The 27112-nt window shown below is 40.5% G+C and overlaps 1 protein-coding gene across 1 annotated transcript; it reads right to left on the reverse strand.

Annotated features, from left to right (window-relative positions):
* Window positions 1–793: 793 nt before the first annotated feature.
* Window positions 794–19902, reverse strand: STK38L (serine/threonine kinase 38 like). Its single transcript, XM_052690586.1, has 13 exons — window positions 19758–19902; window positions 18307–18358; window positions 16943–17065; window positions 16300–16383; window positions 12823–12946; window positions 12137–12291; window positions 11136–11238; window positions 10323–10384; window positions 9479–9596; window positions 9206–9329; window positions 7688–7783; window positions 6543–6634; window positions 794–4906 (listed from the first exon to the last, which is right to left on the reverse strand). The coding sequence occupies exons 1-13, from the start codon at window positions 19889–19891 to the stop codon at window positions 4779–4781; spliced, it is 1395 nt and encodes a 464-aa protein (XP_052546546.1). The 5' UTR covers window positions 19892–19902; the 3' UTR covers window positions 794–4778.
* Between the last annotated feature and the right edge of the window lie 7210 nt (window positions 19903–27112).

Below are 27112 nucleotides of genomic sequence, written 5' to 3' on the forward strand. Positions count from 1 at the left end.
CTCACAAGGCACACTGTATTCAAGATGAAGTGAAATATGAACATCAGATATTTGCAGTATTGTTTTGTAAACACTATTTATTCTTAAGTAGTTAATTTTGGAAGTGTTTTTGCACATGCTAAGGCATAGCCCTTTAATTTGTTATTGAAGTGCTGTATTTTTCAGAAATAGTGGATTTGGTAATGCAAGAAGAGAAAGAATGCAGCCTCAGTGCAAGATAACAGTTAATACAAGAAGACTGTAATCCCATTAAACAGAATTTGTAAGATTCTGTTTGAATTGCATTAACTTGGTGAGAGCAGCATTCTTCAAGTGGAGGGCACTCAATGGAGGGCTGCAGAGAAGACCACTCATCAGGTGTCAGCTCCAATTTGCTTTCAGCTGCTCAGCCCCATAAGTGTTTTACGTGATTGTGTCACAACAGCACGTGCTGTCATTGCTCTAAACTCAGGAAGGAATTGGGAGCAGTAGGACGAGAATGTTTCTGTAGTACAACTGTCTGTGGAAGCCTTTCTTGGCTAAATTACAGTCCGTAGGGAAGGAGATAAGAAGCCTCTAGGGAAGAACAATAACCTGTTTAGAAGCAGCTTCGTGTGGCTGCAGTTGGTAAAAGTCGAGTACTTTTTGCTGCTCGAACATCTGACTGAGAATGGTGACATGGGGTTTTTGTGGGAAAATCCAGTGGGATTCAAGATGAGAATACACAAAGCAGTGTCTCCACTCCTTAAGAAGTCTCCTGTTCTGGAAGAGAAACAATTCCAGCACTTTTGTAAAAAAACAAAAACTGCAACTCTACAAAAAGAATGCTACTTTTATTTTCAAATGCTGTAAAAAGCCTCATATAAATTTTTATAATGCTTCTATGTAACTTTCCCAACCACAACTAATGAAATAGTCTAGGAAAAATATAGCAGTTGCCATTTTGACTCCAAGAACAAGCTGCTGTAATATATCAACATTAAAATGACAAAGTACAGTATGTTACAATGCTTGTAATTGCTCGTGTTATTGAAAAAGTGAGAGCACTTCCTAAGCATTACAGTATAACTGGGCTAAACAGCAGTATTCCCTACTTGCTGTCACAGAGGAAAGTCACCTCGTTACAAGGAGCCAACACAACGCCCTTGTACTGCTTATGCCCATTCCTCTTGGTAGAGTGGAGAGCTTTCAGCAAGCCCCTTTGCACTTAGGTGAATTCACCACCCACATCATGCTGTTATTCCATACTGTATCCCACGACTCAGGTGTTTGACAATTGACCTATAAAAATAACACTTACATAACTCTCCAGCAAGGCAAATTTAACAGTGCAAATGCAGTATCAACAATATTTGATTTGTGAATGCTGGCAATGTTCTTAAAAACTCCTTTTGTACGTGAAACAACCGGCGCTGCCGTTCTGTACCCAAGGCCGCGCGCTCACGCCGATTAGAGATGGAACATAGCGCAAAAGCTCAGCTGTGTTTTCCGATCCAAACTTCCTCCTCCGTTCTGGCGTATTCAGATCCAGAACTTGGATTCAGGCTCCACTGACGCACTCGAGTTTTCCCTGCTGCAATCTCCCCAGCAAACCTCTGACAACAATTTGCATACAGAAATCCACATTTAAACAAAGTTAACAACGCTCGCTTCCAGAAAATAAATTTTGACGTGGTTGCAATCATCAAGCCATTTCAGGATCTTTGGTACTCCAAGAATACAAAAAATAAATGGCACAGTGACAAACATCACCAAAGGAAGAAAATAAAAACAACCATCCAAACAAATAAGACGGAAAGAACAAAGCAAGAGATATGTCGCACTTCCATTTTTTGAAAGCCAGTGTAAATTAACCTTCTGTTCTCTTCAATCTATTACAGTGTCACAGTTTTATCTTTAAAAAAATTCTATTTTCCTAAAAGCAGTAGTTAATATTTTGTTTAACTCGATTTATTGATTAAAATAACGCTATGTATTCAAAAAAATAAATTCAACTACCACGATACAGGAGTTTATGCTAAATAGGCTGCAGGCTTTTTCCCGGAGGATGTAACTCCTATGTGAGCACTGATATGATTAACCATCCTCCATTTTAAATGCTTATTATCTTTAGTGTTACGAGTACAAGGATTGAGCTTTTTCCCAAGTTTGTAAACCAGTGAATATGTACAGACAGTTGTATCATAGATAGCTTTAAATTATATGTGTATTTATTTGCCCTCCCTCAAACCTGCACAGGAAAAAAAAAATCACCAGTATTACTGAGCATTTGTAGTTCCCATGAAATTTATCTTGTCTTAGCAAGCTCAAGCAAAGGCTTCTTTTTATGTTACGCAAATAGGGTAACTGTGGTCTTTTGAAATGCAGTGCTCACAGGAATTCCACTTCTGGTGCCTAGTGCCCCACGAATGAGGCTGGAAATGAAAATGGAGAAAAATTCTCATTGGAATAGCAGTATCCTTTGGGGCCAAGTCTGTGCCTTGTATATGTTCCGCCCAAGATCCTCTTGGTAGAACAGATCAAATGTCAGACAAATAATTTCCTTTTCTGAGATGCCTCAGAAGCTTCAAGAGCACTGGCAGAAAGACATCCCAAAGTACAGAGGTGGGTTTAAGCGAGCTGCTGATTTAGGACAGCCTCTGAATGGATTCAAGTTGACTCTCACTACCTTAACATGGCTAAGAACAACACTGCAGAATTCCAGAAGGATCTTGTCCCAGTAGCAGTGAAGTGATGTTAATTATTCTAAGTTTTGGGAAGCAAAGAAATGGGAGATGGCTTAAATTGAACATTTAGACAAAGTTTAGCTTAGCGACAACATAACACAATACTTTGCAAATTGGGTGGACTTTAACACACTGTTCCTCTTCCATGAACTGCAGACTAAATTTTTTTGTAGAAAATCAGCATAAGTGAAAATGCCTGACAGAAGATAAAATATCAGAGTACAGATCACTGAAGCCCTTGAAGAATATTAACTGTTGGAATGGGGAAGAGTACACACAGGTCAGTAAGCCACTGATGCACAGAAACCTTTCTTGCAAATTGAATTTTATGCAACAGATAAGCACTACACAGTAAGATTTTGAAGCATACAAATAATTTGGAACAGCTGACACCTTGGTGCCAAACAGCAATAAATATTTCTGTGATAGCTTTATAAATAGTCACTTCCATTTTGCTGTGAATGTCAGTCTGCTCAGTCCTCCCTACCACATGCCAAAACATCCTGTGCTTCATTCTGATGGGCGTTGTGAGGCCTCCAGAGTGCTTTACATTGCATCCAGGGGAAGAATGCAGCAGTAGTGACTCTGCTTGTTCAATCACTGGTCAATTGTTTATCGCTGTAAGCCTTTTGTAACCAGAAAATGACATCAAAGATCTCTACTGTATTGAGACAGATTAGAAGCACTACAGATAATATGCTAGTATAGGCAGAGATGTAAAATTTGCCAGCAATTAGATACCAGCAAGCTGTTAAAGGAATGCTGTTTGGCTCTGAATGATGTCTAAGTAGATGAGCAAAATCTCAGCCAGCACCCAGGAGGCTCTGCTTCCATTTCCTTGACTCATCTCTGCCGTCAGTTTGTCACCAGCTTGCAGACTGAGAGTAATGGTAGTATATGCGCCACCTGATTCAGTCATGGTTGGTTATGTTTTCTGGTAACTGGGCTTCAAACCCAGCTGATCCCTTGTAACCTCACGGTTCACTTTAGGGAGAGACACGAGAAGACAACGGAGCCTACAGGACAGAGAGTCCAACGAGGCACTCCACTTCCTCTGACTTGGTAAAGGCTGCTACAGGTATTCCAGAAAGAGAAGGGTACGGCAATATCCCTTCCGCCTGGAACTTCTCGTGGAGACAAAAAAGAAAAAGCAGCAATTTCATCACAGGATAAGTTTTCTCAGACAGAAAAGGATGTTTAAATTCTCAGCAGCAAAAAGATGACCTGTCTCAAAAATGAGGCAAGAGCACAATCCTGGAAATGGCTGCCATTTCAGAACTTGATGTCTGAAAAAAGTTTGTTAGGAGTTTTTATTGTTGTTTCTTTTTCTCTTGAATTTGCCAACACATACAATCATCATAAACAGTAACATCATTTTCAATAACAGGGCCCACCAACTATCATTTCAAGCAGATCAGAGGGACCGTCTCCCTGCCCACATCCCACAGAACAAGGGATGATCTGATCATGAAACCCTCCAGCAGGGAGGAGGATTGACACTGGAGAGTGTACCAGTAGGCCCCACAGGACACTGCTATTTAAAATATGCCACACTCATGGGACAACTGCAAACCACAACTGGAATAACCTTAGAGCCACTGCTCAGAGAATTGTGAAAACGTGGGAAATGGTTTTTTATACTGCATACCTAAAACCCACCAGGTGAGCAGTGTAACAACAACGCTGCATAAAATGATATGTTTTACTCCTGGGTGGATTAAATGGGTTACAGTACAAGCAAAGCCACGGTACAGAGGCATAATTAATTGTTATACACACATAGGCAGTGCAGTTACAAAGGGATGTATGGTTCCTTTTATTCCAGTACCTTTGTATAATAAAGTTAACAAAAATATTCAAATATTTAAAAAAAAAAAAAAAAAAAAGCCAGCTGGCACTGCCAACTAATTCCTGTAGTAGTAGTAGTAGTCTTAGAAATCCTAATCCTGTAGAATTTCCTTGTGAAACTGATGCGCACCAGAGTCAATATATTGATAACTAATGCCAAGCAGGTCTGGTGATGCAGCTACCTGAGGTTTGTAATTTTTGTTTTTTGTGGGTTTGTGTTTAGTTTCACAACTTCCCAGCTTTCATGTAGGTAGGGATCGAGCCACGCTGAGTGAGCCCTTCAAACCTCTTGTAGGTATAATTGAGGAAAACCCAGTCTTTGGATTTGTAGTCAGGTTCCGTTGTGTTTGGCACTAGAATTCAGATACAAAAATAAAAACAAAACAAAATTAAGAAGTGTTGCTTCCAAGAAGTCATAGAATGGCTTGAGTTGGAAGGAACCTCAAGGATCACCAAGTTCCAAACCTCCTGCCACAGTGTTGCCACCCCCTAGACCAGGCTGCCCAGGGTCCCATCCAACTTGGCCTTGAACACCTCCAGTGATGAGCATCCACAACCTCTCCAGCAACCTGCTCCAGCACCTCACCTCACTTTCAGTGAAAACCTTCCCCTGACATCTAAACTAAATCTCCCCTCCCTTAGTTGAAAACCATTTCCCCTTGTCCTATTACTACCTATCCGTGTAAAAAGTTGATTTCCCTTTTGTTTATAATCTCCCTTTAAATACTGGAAAGTTGTAACAAGACAGAGAGCCTGCCAAGCACAGCAGTTCTTGCAGGAGAAGCAAGGTGGCCTCATCAACAGGCTTCCCTGTGCAGACCAAATGCAGGTATACACATAGTGTTATCCCCCCTGGAAACATAAGAAAAAAAATGCATCCAAATTCTCCTGAAAGAACAATGCACATGGAGCACATGTTCCTATTTCAGGACGTCTGCCCTGCTTACAGCTCCCACAAGGTTCAGCCAGCAGGCGATGTGGTCACGTTCTGCCTATGAACAGCCCACACAGCTGGTGTGCTGATCACTGGCATTCACTGCAGTGGGCTCCTATATTTAGCGCTCAGATTGCTGCTCTTGGAGTTCTACAACAGCATGTTCAGCATGGGTGCCAAAAACGCTGATACTCAAGTGAGCATTTGGGCATCTGGATCCACAGGAACGTTTTCAGTAACACAATGTGTCCGAGATGCCAAAACCAATACAAATATACTTTGCATTACCTAAATATGGACTTCAGTAGCTAACAGGAACTGGAGATCAACCGTTTTTGCATTGAAAAGACAAATTTCTATGCCACTAAATAAAAGCCATCTCAGAAAAAAATAGCCTTTGATAATTCTTAAGAATGTTAGCACCTCTGCACCTATTTGACAGAAATTAACCATTGTTATATATCTGTCTGTCTTTAACCTATTAATAATTAATTGAAAACAGTAGGAACTAGAGAACTAGGCATGTCAGCCGATCAGGCCTTTCATATATAACAATTTTCTACTACTCCACAATATAAATTAACAATTAAAAAAATACCTAAAAGATCTGTAGAGCCACTCAGGCTTATACATCATTATGTTAAGTAATCATCTGCCTGAATTCCTTTGCCAAAAAATATGTTTGCTTTTATGTTTGGCATAAAATTAAGAAATAAAAAAAGTTGAAGTAAAAAAAATCTGTACTGATCTGCTCTTGGTCAGACTTTGTTTATATCACATGGTTGACAACTGTACAGTTTTCAATGCTCACTATATATGCAAACCATTTACTAATAAATTTGTTAAAATCTTTTTTTTTTTTCCCCCAAAATTTTAAGGAAGTAGAAGCTATGACACATCATAGGTTAACATCTATTTTTGAAAGAAAATCTCTAGATCAAGCCTGTATATTGGTTAGGTTATCAGAAAAATGAACGTTATGAAGAACAAATGAACCCAAGGAGTATTCTGGCACGCTGTAGACAGAAGTTTGGAATTTACAATGGTAGCCTCACCTGGCTGTAAAATATCAGATTCAGGAAATTCATCGAAGTTGGATGTATCGTCAATACTTTTGATTTCTATTGGAATTGCAGCTGGTCTTTCCCTGTAAGCAAACAAATGGCAGAATAGTGAATGTTAGGAAAAATATGCAAAGTTCCACCTTTGTTTAATTTAGATTTTTACAGTTGCAACATCCTTTCAATTTAAAAAGCAAAGGTTCCATTGAGTCCTTGAAAGATGCCTATTTTCTGACATCACAAGAAGGTTTCCTGGTTTCCTAGCATCAGCACGCTCTTGGCAAATGTGAGGAAAACACGCTTTTCCATTAGCTGAAACTGCATTCCACCCTCATGTGCCATGCAGCTATCGGCGTGATCTTTGATGTCACCAAGAACCATGGTGGTTACCTTCGTTCCATGGACCCAGCCTACCCAGCTGAGCAGGATTTTACTTGCATTTGAAGCCATTAGACACGTTGCTTTACAATTCCATGGAACTCATCCAAATATCTTTCAGCTGTAGCTCTTACTTCTGATGCCAGCATCTCAGATCCAAAATGAGTTGACTGATACGCTGCTGCTTTATTAGCTTGACACTCAGAACTCTTAAGGTAGCTTTAAAAGCTACTGAAATGATCTACCCCACAAAAACATTACAACTGGAAAATGGCACTGTGGGAGAGTTATTAATTTATAAGTGTAAACTTATTATAGCCGTAATTATTACAATTGCCCTTACATCCACTTCTGGGTGGAATGAGGAAACTTTTTTTTGCCAGATTGCCAAATGTGACACGAACAAATATGTCACTGCTTTTGCTGCTTATTAATGTCTCCCACACTGAAAAGACAAATGAAGCTTTCCACACCAGAGGAAATGAGAAGAGCTGGACAACCACATTCTTACTGTATGGATTGCCATGCACAAAAACACAGCATTACTGGAAGAGCCATCCCAGGAAATCTGGGCATTTCTGAGGCTGCTCGCAACAGTAAAAATCTGATGAGATCTATGAATGCCAGCACAGCCTAAAAACCTTGAGTGTCAGTAGGTGCATTTCAAAATGAGAGAGAATTTGCCATCATAGTGCATGAAATTCTTGCTGTCATGACTTCTATGTTTTCTATAAAAGGTGTGTATATATATACACGTGTACCTGATATGCCCCCAGTCCACTCCTTCAAAAAACGGATGACTTTTAATTTCCTCCACTCCATTACTACCAATTCTGTTCTCTGAATCGGTACAAAACCTGAAAAAGTAGAAAAAAATAAAGAGAACATTACAATAAAAGCTGACCGTTGCAAAAGAAAATAAAAGCATCATGGTATCAAGGAGTCTTAGCAAACTGCTTAAAACTGTTGCATCTCCTGGTTAATGTAAAAGCAACCCATTGCCTCTAGGACAAACTTTGCAGTAACAGTCAGACTAGTCTCAAGCTTTATCAGATCTTATTTGGTTTGGTTTTATCTCTATCAAAACAGGAATTTTGCTTTGTCTAAAACTTAATTTAAGCTCAAAAAACTTCTGTCTAATGCATCCAAGATGTACTGAACAAAGTATACATTGAGGTCTCTGGTGCCACACCTACTGTTTTGACCTTGTTGTAGTAAATTGCCCATTAACTAAAGATGTTTTTAAATTCAGCTTTGCATAGCTTCTTGAAATTGTGTGATTTTACACTTCATTAGCTCCTTCCACATAGAGGAAAAAAAAGCCTAAACGTAAATAATCTTGGCATAACTAAATCCAGAAGCCAATCTGCTAACAGATAGGCTTCCTATAATATCTCAAACTGTCCTGAATACAGCCAGAGAACAAGGGAGAAATCCCCAGCAGTGATATTCTGTGCTCTTCATAGCATAGAACTCAGGATGCTGACAGCATCAAGGAGCGGTTAAGCAAAAACAACAGAGAAACAGATACAAAAAACATAATAAAATTGTTACATACAAAGTTATGAATAAAGATTAGCAATAATTAAATAATTTGAACTGTGCTAGCACCACTAACTGGATAAAGAAAAACTATTGGCTGTATATGTTATGTTAGTTACATGCAATTGGAGCACTGTTTGGACTAATAACAAATTCTAGTTCTTGGCTCTACCTACAAAAGTGCATTCCTCTTTTTGCCAGTAATAAAACTGTGTAAGCTTGTAATATTTTCTTTGAAAAAATAAAATAAACCAAGGCCATAAAGCATCTGCTCCTCCAAATCTGCCAGGTCTAGAACATTTCTGCCTGACCTTAATGACATTCCAAAACCTCTCCCAGAAATTCAGCACAAGCTGCATGGATGAAAACCTAGCATTTTGGAAAGCAACAAGTCGATTCAAAACATTCAGAAATTTCTTTCAGTGCATTCAGTGTTGGCGAGTGGCTGTTTTTCTTAGTCTCTGAGAAGACAAAAATATTGTTTGATAATCACTATTTTTTTTCCCCCAGCTTTGTTTCTCCTGATACAGTGGTGCAAATCAAGATTGTTATACCGTATTCCTTCATGTTACCCAAATGGCAAAAAGGAAAACACTGAAAAAGTCCGTCAAGAAAGGTGACAGAGAAGAAACCAACTTTCCCTCCAAGCTACAGCTTCCTTTGTACAGGACAAAGTTAACCTAATGGAAGATGATTAGGTGTGGGTGAGTGGTCAGAAGTGAGCTCTTGATACTGACCTTAGAATTAAATCCTTTGCTTTCTCTGAAATGGGCACCTCTGGAGGAAATACCAAAGTTTCTTTCCAGTTCATAACTTTCCTGTAAGTTTCTTGTGGTGTTTCTGAGCAGAAAGGTGGATACCCTGCCAAAATGGGACATTAAAAAAAAACAAACCAAAATAAACAGGCTCCACACACCTGCATTGCAATGGGAGATCAGATTGGGTGAACTGATGGACCTGATCACTTCTGAACCCTCTGAATGATTCTTAGGTTGTGTTCTTTAACTTACCTATTAGCATTTCATACATAATCACTCCCAAAGACCACCAGTCACATAGTTTGTTGTACCCAGTCTGCATAAATACTTCTGGTGCAATGTAATCTGGTGTTCCAACAGTAGAATATGCCTGGAAGATAGAATAAGCTGTTAAATAAACGAATGCTATATTTTTGCACTTTGCAAAAATCTCTTTCTGCAGATTCACATATAGCATCTTACTATGTGTGTGACAAGAGCGCTGAATTTGGCAATTCAAGATATGTACAGTCCCAAGAGCATTATTCTACATGAGTAAGCACAGATGCAGAGTTATTGTTGAACCTTGGAAGTAAATGGAAGTCATCCTTCTGAATATGAAGAAAAATAAGAGTTCCAAAACTTGAAAACGGAGGTTTTTGAGACTTTTGCAAACTGCTGTTCTGTAAAAATCACAAGGGTAGCTGAAACTCTGAAAATCCCATGGCTGAGAGATGCTTCAGTCTGATTTAATTAATTCTGGAATGCCCTTTATTACCTGGCCATCCCCTGTACTGTAAACACAATTTGCACCACTCCAGTGCACCACTCTCCACTGCCTTTCCGTAACATTCCCTGAAACAGTCACAGCTCTGGAAACAAGCACATGAACCAATCCAGCTGGTGCTCATCCTACTCTTTGCTGGTCTACAACCTGAACCACTAGAGCACCTTGATTTAAACAGAATTCTGAGAGCTTGAAGAGAGTTATGTCTGTAAGAGATGAAGGCTTTCCAGATTTAAAAAACATGAAACAGTAGAGCCTGTTTATTATTTATTGTTTATTGTTTTCTATAACTAGTTTAAAAGAAAAATATCATGATTTTTATGAACTTACCAGCTGTCGCCTGTTTTTCTTCCATGTTTCTGCTTTTCTCTTTGAGTTCATATTCTGAAATGCTAGTTCAGAAAACAGATATTAGATATTAAATGCATTTGTAAAGTAAAAGACCAATAGCAGTTCTTATTTGAAAATAGACTATTTTCTATCTTTAGAATGCTTTTTTCTAGAATTAAAACTTCATTGTCACTGGAGACAGGAAAAGGACCACAAATAACTACCACCCAATTTGTGGCTGAAAACCACGTGAAAAGGACACGTGAACAGAAATTCTACATTAGCATTTGCTAAGAATTTTACAGACTGATCTGAGATCAGCCACCCTTATTGCTGCAGTTGGTAGAGTGCATTAAGATATGGTAACAGAAACTGGCCATGTTTTCTCAACAACATTTTGTAGACAACAAGAGAGAATCCAAGAAGAACTGCCAAAGCATTTTATGATTGTTGTCATGGCAAACAGATGAACACTTCACTTTTCTAAGGTTTGATGTGACTGCTGCTGACCTCAGTAAGCCAGCCTGAGAATTCAGTCCAGTCTGAGAATTCAGATTGCATTACAATACAGATATGTTACTTTATGCCCATATGCATTTATACACAAATGTACAAAAACATATTAGCACTGCAGAAAGCATAATTTCTTATCTATGAAATGCTTCCATATCCTGGGAAACATGCATTTCCAGACTTCCAACTCCATGCTATCAGCATGACTAATCACACTTAACACAGCAGAAATAAAAGATGATGTGGTATAGCTGCAGCCCAAAATCATTTAAATGTTCACCTGGGACACCTTATACTTACAGAAGTCACTTGGTGGGTTGTGTGTAAGGTTCCTGTAGAACTCAGTTCTGTGAGCTTTTTTTAAACCCGTGCATAGCCCAAAATCAGAGAGTTTTACATGACCCTAAAAAACACCAAAGATGATTAAAAAAATAATTTAGAATAATTATATTAATTATTTATAATTGTTTTTTTTCTCAAAACAAAAACAAAAATAACAAGCTCTTTTCTTAACTGCACTTGCCTTCTTCTTAAGCAATGAACAATGGATTTATACAGTACAAACTTAATCCAGGATAAACAGTGAAACAGTGACTGAATCTTGATGTACTGGGAGAGTGGTTTCTCTAAAAAGGGTATCGCTCCCAAGAATGAGAATGATATCATCTGCAACAGCCAAGAACAGCTACTTTGCCTGGCTTTGTTTTGAACCAAGTTCTACTGAGACTGGGAAAGCTTCCAGGCTACAATTCTGCTTTTTTATTTTGATGGCAATCTGGTTTTAAGCAGGTTGCCAGAGATCAACTCTGGATAATCTCTAGACCCATGCGCAATGCTTAGCGGAACCATTTCATGGCTCACTACAGTCAGCCAAGCAGACAGACTGGTCCTGCTTGGGAGTGGATAATAAAACAAATGAGACGACTGCAGGAACTGAACTGATTATTTAGTGCTGTCTGAATGTTTCATGCTTTCATTCTTCTTGAAGCAACTAAGTAGATCAGTTTTCTATGTACATGAATATGAGCATCTGGACACCCTAGGTGGATCTTCTAAGAGGCTTACTGAATACAAAAACAATCAATCAGCCAAACAAAACCAACACAAGGATAGCTTTGCTTTGCTTAGGTATATTAGAATTCAAGAAGAGGAAAAACACAGTGGCCATATTCTGCCATTACTGTGGCTAGCTTAAATCAGGTATGGCACTACTGGCACCCAGTGATCAGCACTGCTGCACGTGGCATTATCTGCAGACTGAGATGTTTAAAGCAGAGGCAGTTTGCATGCACGTTACATGCCTTGGCATCCAGCAAAAGGTTATCTGGTTTAATATCTCTGTGGATGAATCCCAGCTGGTGAATAGCATCTATGGCCAACACAGTTTCAGAAATGTAGAACTGCGTCTCCTCTTCTGATAAGGTGTCTTTCTTCATTAACAAGGTCATCATGTCACCTAATCAAAGGATAGAAAACAGTGTATGAATGAGGCTGATTCTACCTGAAACCCACTAGATTCCAAATTTAACCTTGTAACCAGCCTCATAGCTACTAATTATAAAACTGTTAATGCAAGGACCTACAAACTCAACATACTTTTTCAGTAAACTGGAAGTAGGATTGTTGCAAATCCTAAATAGGAATTTTAATGGATAGCCCTGAAAGATACAGCAAATTTTAATGCATAATACACATATAGCACAAAAATTGTTTGAACAAGAGTTATTTTTTACTGTTTCTAGATTTGCCAGTAAAAAGCAGAACGTATGACTAGAATTATTATTCAATCCAAGCCTATCTGATATCTTGTAACTCTTTCCCTTTCCCCACAAATCAGCAAAGGTTACATTACTGGGACCCTGCTTAGAACAGCATTAAAATTCACATCATCTCAAGTGACAGCATGCTTGCTTCTATATTTTTAGAAAGCTCACAACAAAAGATAAGGAAGTCTTTATATCACTTTTCAACACAACACATAGCTTACCTCCAGGTAAAAACTCCATGATCAAATAAAGGTTTCTTTTATCCTGAAAACTGTAAAACATTTTCACTACCCATGCTCCATCTGCTTCAACCAATATATCTCTTTCTGCTCGGATATGGGCCACCTGGAATTAAAAAACAAACTTTAATAAAAGAAAAATTTAAACATTTAAACACCAAATGCCATACTATACATATTCCTAGTCATAGAATCATAGAATGGCTTGGGTTGGAAGGGACCTCAGGGATCATCAAGTCCACTACTACACATTTTCATTATCTTCAAAAAAATCAGTTATTTTTCATACTTTTTCCACTCCTATTTTTCATAGTTTTTGCTATATTCTAGGAAGCCCTTGCAAAATATCAGTTTTCCATAACTTCTCAGAAGTAATCTCTAGAAACACAACACATGGCTTGTTAAGCATTCTGTTTGTTGGGTAGAACTGCAAAAGCTGGTAGAAAACTGCTATTCCATTTTTACTATATCCTATAGCATTCATAATAATAATAACAACAACAACAACAATTTATAAAAAAGCTCCACAACGATCAGCTCTGCAAAACAGTAGCTCTACTGCTAGCACAGTTAAAAATTCAGTGTGCAACTCAGTGTGCAAATACTGGTAAAACTATTGGAAAAAAAAACCAAACATTTTGCCTTAAAGAATGCAAGAGCTAGCAGATAAAATAGCAGATGCTTAATGATTCCTGTCAGAAGGTACCAGTTTTCTCCTATACGTATACAAATAAAAGGTAAATAACTGTTTCTACACAGATAGCTCACCGTTTACACTCAGCAAAGTAAGCCTACAAAATCCCTTTGCAACAGTGATAAGAATGCCTAAACTAATTACTTCTTGTAAAACCTCCTATCTTCATTGCTGTGAAAGAAACATTTGACATAAAGAGAACTATTATGCAGCTCCCAAACCCACACATTACTAATTGTGTTTGAACTGCTTTTCAAATGGTACCCAGAGACTGCTCCTATCTGTGCACATGGTGAAGCTTACTCCAACTGCAAGTGCCTCAGCCAAGGGGAAAAGGGCTGTGATGAGTCTCGGTCCACAGAGATGACCTTAAGTAGCAATGAGAGCTGAATGGCCACTACTGAAGAAGGGCTTGGGCTCTTTTAGCTGGGGGAAAAATGGAAGAGAAGATGGAGCCATTCCTTCAAGTGACATACACAAAGCTGGCCCAGCACTGGTACAGCCACCACTGCTGCTGTGGCACATCCTGGGCAAGTGACTGGGAATGACTGACCATACTTGGGATATTTCAGTCCCAGCTGAGCATTGGACAGATGCTGAGAGCTGCTGCCCCACGAGTTCCCTGGAAACTAATGGTAATGAAGGCCGCAGAAGGGCGTATGCATTACTAACGTGTACCCTCAGGGCAGAGAAAATTGAAAAACATATATATGGGAAAATATTTATTGACATAAGAGACAAAATTTTTATATTTCATACAACAGGAAACAACTTCTGGAAAGAAAATAAGTACTATGTGCCACTATTCCAGTATCAAGAAATATTTCCAATAAGCACCAAACAAAGTTTTCTGCATCTCTTTCTCAGTTTGAACATCTTTCTGATGCATCTTTTTCACAGGGCACTGCGTTCCCTCTCAGTAGTAGACACTCAAATCCAATTTATCTAGCCATATCTATTCTCTTAGTCTCATATATACACATATATATATATACAGATAGCTCACTGTTTACACTCAGCAAAGTAAGCTATATATACCAATGCATATATATATATATGTATATGTATATATATGTATATATAATGTATATATATATATTTCCACCCAGCATTCTTCCATTTCCAAAGGTAGCTACAAGCTGTAAGATTAAAAACTTGCTTAAAAAGCAGCCAGAAAAATGTCCGAGTGCCACCACTTTTGAAAGTTGTAACTTTTCTTGTATTTGCATCCTGTGATACGTCCCACTGAACAAACCTGGCAATGGAAGTTACAGCAGATAAATACTCCCCAGAGGAGCTTACAGCTCCAGCCTAAAAGCAGTGGCTGAGCTGAGCCTCTTTGCCACATCAGGTTATGAAATGGGGGCAAGGCTTCAGCCAGTGGGGCACACACATCCTGCCTCTGGGGCACACGATACTGCTTTCATTTCCTACTTTTAAAGCTCAGGGTTGCAAGACAAAAACCCTGTATTAGGATAAAAAGTAAGTAGAGGTACTAATACCAGTACAGGAGAATATAGAATACGAACGTGGGTTTTGGATAGGTGAGTGTATGGGAACTGCTGAGTCACGGCCTGAACCTCTGATTGATCACCTGAGGCGAGCCATGAGTCAGCCAGAGGAGCACAGGTGGAGGCAATTCACCTGTGCTGCCTGAAGGGGTGGAGCCAGGCTCCATCCCTCCTAGAGCTATTGAAGAGCTGGCTACCAGTGGGGAGGGATCTCTTCTGGAGGTTGCCTCCTCTGGTGTTTTGTAGGTGAGCCCAGCATAAGGGAAAGCCTTCCATTTATTCTCTTTTGTTATCATTGTCCACTTTGCCTAACTCTCTTGATTATATTGTGACTGTAACATCTTGATATCCATTGATTGTACAGTAAGGAAGAGTCACGGAATGGCTTAGGTTGGAAGGAACCATAAAGATCGTATGATTCCAATCCCTCTGCGGTGGGCAGGGCTGCCATCCAGCAGCTCAGGGCCGCCATCCAGCAGCTCAGGGCCCTATCCAACCTGTCCTTGAACTCCTCCAGGGACTGGGCACCCACAGCTTCTCTGGGCAGCCTGTATCACTGCCTCACACCACCCTCTGAATAAAGAATTTCCTCCTCATTCTCTTTTGCCCTGTCACTACACTCCCTGATGAATATAGTCCTGTCCCAGCTTTCCCATAGGCTCACTTGAGGTACTGAGAGGTCACACTGAGGTCTTCCTGGAGCTTTCTCTTCTCAAGGCTAAATAACCACAGATTTTTTTTCTTTGTGGTGCTAAAGAGCTTGCTGCATCCTATTGGGGAATTTACAATGAATTTCTGATTAGAAAGCAAATAAACAAAAATCCAACTAAAAAGCAAAACAAAAGAAAAACAAAGCCAAATAATGAATAACATGACACCTGCTGGTATCTGACCACCAAAAGAAAACATCATGCATTCTCAGTTTTTACTTTGGCTTTTCAAGAAGTATTTTCTTTGAGATGTAATTTTACAGATTAAGGTCTACAGGGCATGCATTGGTAAAGGAAAAGACTAGAAGAAAAAAACACCATCTTGATCACTGTTCCAAGCAGTTGTAAATAAAACATTTTCAAAATGATGTTACATGACCTTATTTCTTAACTACTACTCTATATTCACATAGCAACTCCATAAATGCCTTGAGCTGCAGTTCAATTATGGGGGCCATAGAATTGGAAAATATGACCAAATACAACTCTGGAAATTTTCTAGGCCATGTAACTTTGAAATCTAGGGGACTTATACAACACAAACCTGTTCTTTCTCCAGCATATCTGCTTTTCTTAGTATCTTCATTGCATAAATATGACCTGTATCCTTCTTCTGAACAAGACGTACCTTTAATGAGAAAAACAACCCAATCAGTCTCACCTAGCCCCATACAAAATATAGAAGGCTCTAAACTGGGGGGGGGGGGGCCACAGAAAGGTTCTTCTCTTAGATATTGAAAACCATATGGATAAAGGAGTATTTCCACATCATGTACAAAGCCAACACAAATGATGAACAGATAGTTGAAGCAATTGTTGTTAACAGGCACACAGGAGTCCAGGTAGCTGTGAGATTGTGTATGCTACAATTCAGGAACAGGAACAACCATCACGTAATGCAGGGCAGGATTTTTATGGAGTGGAGCTGTACTACAGCAAATCCTCCATTTCAGGGGGACTGCACAAACACCATCAGCTGGGGCTAACATGAAGCTGTGAGAAACTAAGACCCTTTCCACAGGCCTTGATAAATCCATGCTCATAGTTCACTACTGGTCTCACTACACATGCACAATTATTCCAATAGCTGTTCTCCTGCAACAAAACTTTTTATTCTACAGTTAAAATCTTTCCTTTTAATTTTCAATCCAATTTTAATATCCCATTCAAGGGAGAGAGTCACAAACCTCCCCAAATGCTCCTCTTCCTATTACTTTCAAAGATTCAAAGTCATCCAAGCCGAGTCTTGTTCTCTTCAGTCGCAGAAACTCTGTTTCTTTGCGAGCATGCTGTGACCTGCGCAGTTTTTTCTGAGAAAGCACATACATGAGAATTCAAATCATCTTACAGAAAGCCCAGATAGATAGTCACTCTTCCTGTGAAGCACTGTCTCTCATTAGGGGTACAGGGAAAATGTGAAAGGGAAAAACTTTCTGAATTTCTTCAAAGCGTGACGCACAAACACAGTCATTCATAGAGAGGTCTCAGGCCTACATCTTGTTTTATTTTTGGTTGTTATTTGGATATAGAGAAGCAGGGATAAAAATCAATGAAAAAAAATCATACTGGTTTAAAGTCCATCAGTTCAAACGCCAAAGTCACCAGCTAAGGCAAGGACTCTGTTTTTGAGCAGCATAAAACAGTAAAAGGTAAAACCTGCACCTCAGCAGACACAGCAATGACAGGCAACAAGGAACCTAGGCAGGCAGCAGAAATCCAACTTACGCTATCCTATAACAAAAACCATTTATTTTACTGCAGAAAAATACTTGCATTTGAAAGAATGATCTATCTCAGTCCTGCCATATTTTTTGTCCCATAAAAACAAAGGGATTCATCTTGAGAAAAGATGAATGCCAGCCTATGCTCCCAAAGACGCCAAGATCTCAGAGGCTGTTAATGTGACTCAAAAAGCAGGCCTGACAGATTTTGTATAATGACAGTGTCACTAGAAACCACAAGATGGCATCAGACATCCACATTAGCCTTCCTCTCTTTCCAGAAATTACATCAACCCCACAAACTTGAGAAATGACCAGAAATGACTAAGATGCTGTCACTATTTATTCCACTATCTATTCCGGATGCAGTACAGGCAGAAATGAAATGGTCAACCTCAGAAAAGTACGCAGACATGCCCATATTCAAACGTAACAAGGAAGCACCTGTTTTATTGTTTAAATCAAGGGGAAAAAAAACAGTTCTGCATTTTGCTTTCTACCCACTTCTTCCACTGCATCTCATCCCTTCCTTATCTGTACATCAAATTACATATCTCACAGTTTTAAACTTTGTAAAAAATGTTATAATGTTATAACCTTGCTGTGGTCATATATTTCATAGTGATTAAAGCAGCATGAAGAGCACCTTAGCTATTCAAAGCCTTGTATTCAAGCATATGCACAGCTTTCTTTGTTATTTACAAAAGCAGCACTCACAATATAAACTTCATGTGACGCCAGCTAATGTTTCCATAAACTCAAACACCAACTTTCAGAAATGCGAACAAAAAGCAAAGCAATCTCTTCAAAGGTTACTCAAGTAGTATTACCTCCTCATCTGCTAGGCCTTCTTCATCCATAGCTACTTCTAGCTTCTTCTGCCTGCAGAGAGGAAAAACAAGACATTTATTTATTTTTAATTAAAAAAAACACCAAACACTCCATACCATAGCACTACAGACTACTTAGTTGAGATACCAAAGCATTTGCTTCAAACAGAAGTATGAAAACTTATTGCCAACTCCACACATTTACTCACTTGTAAGTATGTTGAAAACGTATAAGCAAATTTAAGCCCATACTTATGTGCTCGCAGAATTCCTCTCCTCCCAGCACCCTGCCTGGATTAGGGCTCCTGGGCTCCGCAAATGGTGCATGGCCATGCTGGGTGGTACCAAGTGTACAGCAAAGCCTGGGGCAACCCACAGGTGGGGGTGACAGCACACGTGGCAAGGGAGCCAGCATGTCTCCTGGAGCTCTCTTTGCTCATCCCAAGATGCCTCTATAGCCTTCAAGATGAGGTTTCATGAAGTTGGTCGCCCACTGGTAGCACGTGCGAGTTTCAACATTGGGTGCCAGGCTGCTCCTGCCTTATCTGCGTTAAGTGCAGCAGGATCCCCTAAATTAAAGGCCCTCTGCAGACAGTCTATCTGTCTAACTAGAGGCAACCCAATTGCATGGGATAATGACTAAATGTGATGAAGTGGGAAACCCTGCTGCTTAACTGAAAGCCCCTCAATTAAAAACATATTAGCAAGAGAATGATAATTTCACATGGTGACGACAAATTGAAACACAACATTCATTATAGTCAAGTGTTTAGTGCTTTGACACTTAATTCAAGCAGCACTTCACCACAGTGGATGCTGAACTGTGCAGCAATAAGAGGAGCTAAAGCAGGGATGACTAACGTGCTCTCTTCCACAGAGCACGTCAGTGCCACACAGCAGAAATGTAGAAGTAGGTGTTACGTTATCCCTAAAACTCTTTCTTCCCATCCATTTCTTCCTTTTCTACTTCCACATGTTCCTTTCCGCAGACTTCACGAGTCTTGGCAGGGGCTCAGTGCTGCAGAGCATGAATAGACACCACAAGCCACTGCCTTACACAGAAACAAGTAACTAAGCATCAGCAGCTCTGCAGCATCTGCCTCTGTAGGGTTTATTCCCTGTGGCACACATGAAGGAATCAAAGGTTGCCAAAACCACAGGCACAATTGGAAACCCCACATGAGCTGCAAAGTGAGACCACGTGCCTACTGGTTTCTACAAAGTAGTAATAATTAGAGGTGGTGGTAAATCATATGAGAATTTGAAGAGTGGAGGTCTTCAGTCATTTGGGGACTCCTTGGTGCAGTGGCAGGAGATGTTCACAGGCGATCATTTCCTCGCTACCAACCATGAAAAACTCCTGAGACCTGCTCTGTTGACAGAGCTGAAGGTGCCCCACCACCAACATCCAGCCGAGAAGTGCCGGGGAGCAGTGAAAGCACAGTGGGTACCTGGTTTCCCTCTCCTCATGCTGGATAATCAGGTTGCTATAGAAGTTCTCCAGTGTGAGCTTGGCCACCGTCACTCTCTCGCGGGTGTGGTTGCTCATGGGAAAGGATGTTGTGGTCCCTGCAGTCATCGCCATGGTAACACACACTGAAACAAGAGCACGGCAATCATTACGCACTTGGAAAAACATACACATGCACACCTCTTTTCCACCATCCATCTCCAAATTCTTAGACGCTATAGATTTCAAGGAAAAGCACTTTTCTTTATATGTAAGAAAATACATTTAAAAAAAAAAAAAAAAAAGCATTGTAAAAGTATTTTCAGCTAGCAAGACTCACTACCCACTCTCTAAAACAAATAACTTGTTGGCAAAACAAAGGGTGAATCATAGCAAAGAGCTATGCAGGCTCTGGGCAGCTCATCCAGCCACAAATTAGGAAGATGTTTGTCCAGTAGGCTCAAGCACAGTCCAGGGGACGAAAAGGCCCCTGGAGATAAAATGAAAAAGTAAATGAAGAAAACCCCTAACCCTATCCAGAGGGGAGGTGAAGAATATAAAATAACCAATTTATATCTTAGAATATCTTAGCAGCTCACAAAACTGCATCATCAGAGCCACATGTACACACTTCTTGAACACCTCCAGGGACAGCGACTCCACCAGCTCCATGGGCAGCCTGTTCCAATGCATCAGCACTCTTTCAGAGAAGAAACTCTACCAAATATCCAGCCTGAACCTCCCCTGGTGCAACTGAAGACCATTACCTCTCATCCTACTGTTTTTACTTAGGAGAAGAGGCCAAACCCCACCTTATCACAACCTCCTTTCAGGGAGTTGTAAAGAGCAACAAGGTCTCCCCTGAGCCTCCTCTTCTGCAGACTAAAGAGTCCACATATCCTCAGCCATTCCTTATAACACTTGTGCTCCAGATCCCTCACCAGCTTCACTGCCATTCCTTGGGCATGGTGCAAGGACTCATCCTATTTTAAATGGAAAACTTATGTTTCTTGTTCTATTTTTGAAGCAACAGCCAGCCATGGAGAACAGAACCCTTTCCCCACCAGCAGTGCATTAAGTAGCCAGCATTTCAGCTTAACTCCCGTGCCATGCTGACAACCCAACAGGAGGTTCCTGCAGGTCCCATGCTTTACAGAATTCCCCATGTATGGGCTCTGCAACTCTGGGTGAACTCTTGGAAGAGCAGACTTGAAACACAGCTGCAAATACATAACCTCTGGAGATAAAGCTCTTCTTGGTTAAGGCACCTGGCTCCTAAACCTTTAAAAAGTGGTAAGAGAGAGGAAAAAAGAAAATGTAAAGCTCTTGAAGACAGCAGCCTTTCCATCTGAAATCTGAGGAGCTAAATTGTGCCAGAACAACCCTTGTAATATTGGACAAAGCATCCTCGGGCAGTCGCAAGCTCCTTGCAGGTGACCTAGGTTAAAAACAGTGCAGCTTGTCCTAGGAGGATCAGTGCCTCACCTGGCTTTGGGCTGATGCACACAAGGAGAGTTGCTGTCCCACTGCAAGGGCAGTCACAATTACCTCAGCCCAGTGTTGGTTGGATCAAGATAAGGTGGCTTTTTCTGTTTGTTTGTTTTTTAATGGAAAACTGCACAGAAGTAAATGCTCTTCCTTTTAGTTGTTTATGTAACCTTTCTATTTTACCAGAGGATATTGAGGAAGATAAATTCTAAATTAGGTTTATGATCTTCAGGAAGAGCTTAATACCTTTTAAGGTGAAAGAATTCGAATTTTAGTTTCGTACGAGAAATAGATTTGCATCTTTCCATCACACAGGAACAGTTTAATTCTGCCATGCTTTTCTGATTTGTTTTGGATTTGACAGCTACTGTGAAGCCAGCATTTAAACTTGTGGATTTTTAATTGAATTTGGTGTGACAATAAGATACTTGTTGTCAGACATGCAGCTGTTGTGTCACACATAAAGGCTTTTTATAACATTAGACGGACATTATTTTAGCCGGGTATTTGAGTGTGAGAGACTTCAGAGTTTGGAGAATGAAAGTGTATCTCTACATAAACACACAAAGAGGTTTTAAGAGCATTACAACTGTTTATGGCGACACAGATCTTTCTTTTTTTACTCATTCTTTTGTCCCCTGCAGTTTTCTACTAAAGAAAGATGAGAGCTGTCAGCTGTCAGTAATCTTTACTAGAAATTCAGGGGTTACATTTTCCACATGAGCACAAACCCCATACCGGACACTATTTCAAAAGTTAGAGAACTGGGCAGTAGCCTTCTCTCCCTCTTCCCTGATAGGTGGGGAAAGATAAATAGAAAGCAGGTATTCGAGAGCAGAACCAGCAGCAGGTAGATAACATCCAATCCAATCAAACACAACAACTGCTGAACACACGCTGGCATCTGTGTGTGCCCAAAAAGCAATCTGATAAAGCAAAATCTCACCTCCTGATTGCTTTAGAGCGCCCGGGTTAGCGTAGCATCAACCCAAGCTTGGAACAGATTAACCTTCCTTAAGGTAAAGCAGGACCTGTCACCAGCAGGCAACAGGCTATTTACCACTTGCGTGGCTTCTATTCCTAGCAGGATAAAATAACACTGCAATTTCGTTTCCTGTTAATTTGTTTTCCCCACGCTCCTATACTCACAAATGCAGACGTTACCAAATAGCAAACCTAAGTCACTTGATTTTATTAAGCCTGTAAAAAGGAGATAACAATTCTGGCACTAGCACCATGCTATATATAGCAGGGCTGAACTCAACTGTGGTCATAGAGCAGGAAAACGCAGAAGAGAGCCCAACCAGTAACTTAACTCAGAGAAAGCTATTTAACAGATCAGGACCTCATATTGAGCTCAGTATCACATCACGCTACATGCCCACCAGAGCAGAAGGGCTGCATGAGAAAGAACCAGTAGACTTTTGCTCACGTTGCAGTTGGTGCCTGTACCCAAGTGGCCACCAGTTTGCTCCAACACTGTGGGGAAAAAAAGCTTTGTAAAAGCAGAAAGCGCTTGAGCTCTCCAGGTTCCCCAAACTAAATGGAAAGGAGTGCAGAGGTGGTGGGAGATCCAAGGTACTCTGCAAAATCCAATGTCAGCTCAGCAGAGAAAATCTGTTCATCCTTTTTCCTCCTACCTCTCTACTTTCACTAACAAATCCCAAAACAAAGTAATCAAAATCCCTAAATATGGGCTTTATATAACAGAGGATACCTGAGGGGATAGAAGCAGAAAGCAGCAGCTTCAAAATGGAACCTTTTACTGACATCACCAGATTAACGGGAACACTTTGAAAAGGTGCCATCCATAGTTCTTGGAAATACCCTCAAAAAACATGACTAATTCACCCAAGTTCATGCTATCTGCATAATGGCAGCATTCTCCTCCTGCTGCATTACCAGCATCGCAGTAGACTCCCTGCACCATGAGAAGGTCACATTAACCACCCTGCATTTGGCTGAAGCTCTTCTGGCTGAAGACTTTTCTTTCCAAAGGGCCTGTTACTTTGGAAAAAAATGACACACCACAAGGTCTGGATGAAAGAATGTCAAAAAAACCACCTGTAATGGGTGGGAGACAGTGCGTAGTCTCTGGGACAAGGCTCCTGAGCTGCCAAAAGCAGAGGAACCGTCCAAACTCATAGCCCCCAGATGAGATAACTTCCATCTATCATGGCAGCTCTATGTCAAAGCCTTAATGGATTCTTCTAGCAGTGCCTCCACTGTTGAAAATTCCATGCCCAGCTCTTGCTACACTACTGGTGGCTCAAAACTCACGATCCTACCAGGATACTTCTTGGCAGCTCCCACAACCCATCATTAGTGGTTTCATATTAGACTTGTAGATTAAGGTTCTGGTTAATTAAAGCAAAACAATGGAAGCAACTAATTCCACTTAAAAACCCAGAAAAGAAAAAATGGAAGAAACTGAGCACCTGGACAGCTAGTCTCCCGAAAAAGAAACACTTGGCCCTTCACTGGGGTCACCTTCTAATCAGGAAGGACAAGAATACAAAGTCCAAGTTTCTTGCACATAGCCTCTAGCTTTCTCAGCTCCAGGGAAGGCATAAAGGTATCACCTGCCAGGAAGGAAGCACATGCATTATCACCCTTGGTAATTTCAGAGGCTATTTTTACTTATCCAGACGTGTTACAAGATGTCAAGAAATGCACTTTATTACCTTATGCCATACTTCCCATCCTGTAAAAATGTAGCAGAAGGACAGGGATGTGGAATAGACAGCAAAACCGTATCACTTTTACATCACCAAATATTGGAACTGTAGTGATTGTGAACAGGCAAATGTCTCACTGAGAAAGGCCTCCCTCCCTCCAACAATACAAAAATCCACCATTTCAGGTCCCTCTGACATTTTTCTGGCCTTCCACATACACATTTTTAGCAAAGAATATGTGACAGCATGCTACAAGCAGAGAAAACTACAGCCAAATGTTTCATGAAACCATGCAAGTCCTAGAGAAAGCTTACTCTGGGCTCATTACTAAATGCATACTTATGTTAAGGAGCAAAAAACCACAATTCTTTTGGAGACAAAAGCACACTTTCCTCCACATGACAGAACTGTGGTGCCTTCCTCATGCTTCTGGATCTCTGACATCAATTTTAAACATAAAGCTACATATACATAAGCAGACAGTGAACATCAATCCTTCCTCTGAAAATGGCTATGTCACTCCATGGTAAGGCCAATAGTTGTTTTCATTTATATACTCGAGCATACATGCCTAAACCCTAGCAACTATGGAGGCAGTTCCCTACTGCAATAGAAGGAGTGAAACTGCAAAGTTTATGAAAGTTTCCATTTACAATGTAGTTTTGGCTCTTTAGTGGAAGCCTCTGGTAAAGAAAATGCTGAAATATATTTCTGCTTTTCAAAAGACCTAATTTTCTTAGCAAAATGCGTTTCATCGTTCAACTTCCTCTTGAAACAAAGCAGACAAATGGCATTTTCAAGAATCAGAAACTTAAAGAGAAAGGAGAGATCCACTTTTGGTGTCAGACCTGTTCCAAAGTAAATGCACACAGCACAATACACTGGTTACCTTTAGAAATGCCAGAGATCAACACTGCATGTAGCACTGGAGCTCTTCTGGGTGAGAAGGCAGAGTATGCTTATTAATGCTGTGTGGCTCCGGACAGATAACACAGCAAGGCAACCAGTAAAACCGGGCACAAAAAGCAGTGGTGACCAGGATTGCATCTAAAGAATAAAGTGCCATATGGGAAAGGACATAGATACAGCAAGGCTGGATGTCTTAGCACCAGCCCTGCTGCCTCCAAATTGTTTGGATTCCCTTAAAAAGAGAGACGGGATATATATATATAGATATACAGATATATATATATATACACACACGCATATAAGAAAAACAAGCCACCACACACAAATAACTGCATGATTCACACCAAAAAGCAGCGGGCAGGGACAGATAAATAGAATAAGCAACCAAAGGCTCATCAGGATGGAGTGGTGTGACAGCAGCAAGAGGAAGAGCAGCAGCTGGAGCACAGCTGCCTAGGCTCTGTGGGCAGCTTGAAACACACAGCTGGGCACATGGAGAGCTGATATGTGAATGTGCAGGAGAGGCGGAGGTGCTGTGGAACAGCTGGCAGCTCCAGAGATGAAACAGAAGAAGAACATGGTCATAGTAGGCTACCAGCCTCAAAGGCAAATGACTTTCTGTGCTGCCATTTCTACTAGCACAAATTTGGCACTTGCATTGTTCATGCTTTCACCATCCAGTTGTTTAGACTGAGTCACTTCCCAAAGAGGTTCCCTGCCTTCTTTTTCTGTAACCCATTTCAAATCCACTTTCAAGGCTTTTGACAAACCTCCAGGAGCACACAAAACACTACAGAATACTGCATTGTCAGGATAGCAAGAAAAACCTGATCATTCTCACCTATATTAGCTATGGGCCAGTATTTTTCAACTCTCTTAATACTTACTTTATTACTAAACACAGATTCTCATGTACAAAACAGAGCCTTGTCCAAAGACTCTTATTTACTTATTTTTTATTGGCAGAAATGAACTTTAATTTGGTATGTTTTAATGTCATGTTCTCATTTTCATGTACATCCAGACGATGCTAGCTCCACTACTGTCATTACTGAAGCTCACAGTTATCAGACCAGAATGTTTGTCACACACAGCTCTATGATATGTCTCAGAAAGAAAAATAAATACTGCGTTTCTAAATAATTCACGTTTTCAGTAGCATCACCATTTACAAATTCCTATTTTATTTAATACACTACCTGAAGGAAGAAACATTCCCTGCCAAACACAACAAAACAGATCCTTCACACACAGATTTTTCTTCTTCTGTGTTATTGCCCAAACCAGATCTTTCTGATATCTGCTTTTGGTGCAGTCTCCTTATGAGAAATTCAAAGCTGCAACAAGCTGTCACTAACATGCTAGTGTCTCATTTATCACACTTACATACTTCGTTGCCTTTCATTTGTTATTCATTCCCCAACGTGAGTTATGTTCTCGTAAGTTTTGCTCCTTTAAAGTTAGAGAATGAACTACAGTTGTTCTATTTAAAGCAGCACCAAGAAACAGAGTAAAATTAGCCCTGTCGGCACAGGCTCTGCTATTTAAAAGCAAGAGATGTTGGAATGTTTTAGCCATTTTAAGTCATTCTTGCTTTCCCCTGGAAGGCCCACACGAGCCACCCGTTATGGACAGAGCTAAAAGCAGGAGCCTGGACCGGCTCCAGCTCCCACACCGAAAGGAGAAAAGGCTGCCCAGGCCTGACCTCACGGCCGTGAGAAAGCTGTGAGGAGATGTTCACACTGATGCACAACACGGGGCTGTCCTGCAGCAGGCACTGCCCTTGGGGAACGATGGTACTGGGAAAGCCCAGGGGAAGGTCTGGGATGACCCCAAAGTGTAAAGGAGGGGTTCTGGGGAGGCAAAACGCCCTTCAAATCAGCATCAGCAAAAGCCACAGTTGTATGTATACTCCAAGCTGGCATGAGCCAATGCTGGTTCTGAAAGAAGCTGTCCTGCCTTCCGCCCAGTCATCTGCTTGTTTCACTGCCACTCAATGCCTTGTGCCAGCACGAGAAGCTGTGCAACCCAGATAGAGCAACTACAATGGGCAAAAACCTCTTCCTTTAAGGTGTTCTAAGGAGGCCAGTCTGCTTGTATTGGTCACAAAGAGAACAAAGGGAGCAAGAGCTCAGCAACTGGGCCTCGTCTCTTCTATTTGGCTCACAGAAATTAATTGTAAATCGTCACAACACACCCGCAGTAATAATAAGGAAATATTTCCTAATAAGGAATAAAAACTGAATATTGGAGTTGTTCTGCACTCCAGGATTTCCTGCCA

Source organism: Tympanuchus pallidicinctus, unplaced genomic scaffold, assembly GCF_026119805.1.
Source record: "Tympanuchus pallidicinctus isolate F22 unplaced genomic scaffold, pur_lepc_1.0 scaffold27, whole genome shotgun sequence".
In the NCBI taxonomy this organism is placed as follows: Eukaryota; Metazoa; Chordata; class Aves; order Galliformes; family Phasianidae; genus Tympanuchus; species Tympanuchus pallidicinctus.

Coding starts and splice junctions, on each gene's coding strand:
- STK38L (XM_052690586.1), bottom strand. CDS start 19,891: ATGGCGATGACTGCAGGGACCACAACATCCTTTCCCATGAGCAACCAC. Junction 11,239..12,136: donor ACCTTTTGCTGGATGCCAAG/GCATGTAACGTG, acceptor GGTGTTTTTTAG/GGTCATGTAAAACTCTCTGA. Junction 9,597..10,322: donor AGAAAAACAGGCGACAGCTG/GTAAGTTCATAA, acceptor TCTATCTTCCAG/GCATATTCTACTGTTGGAAC.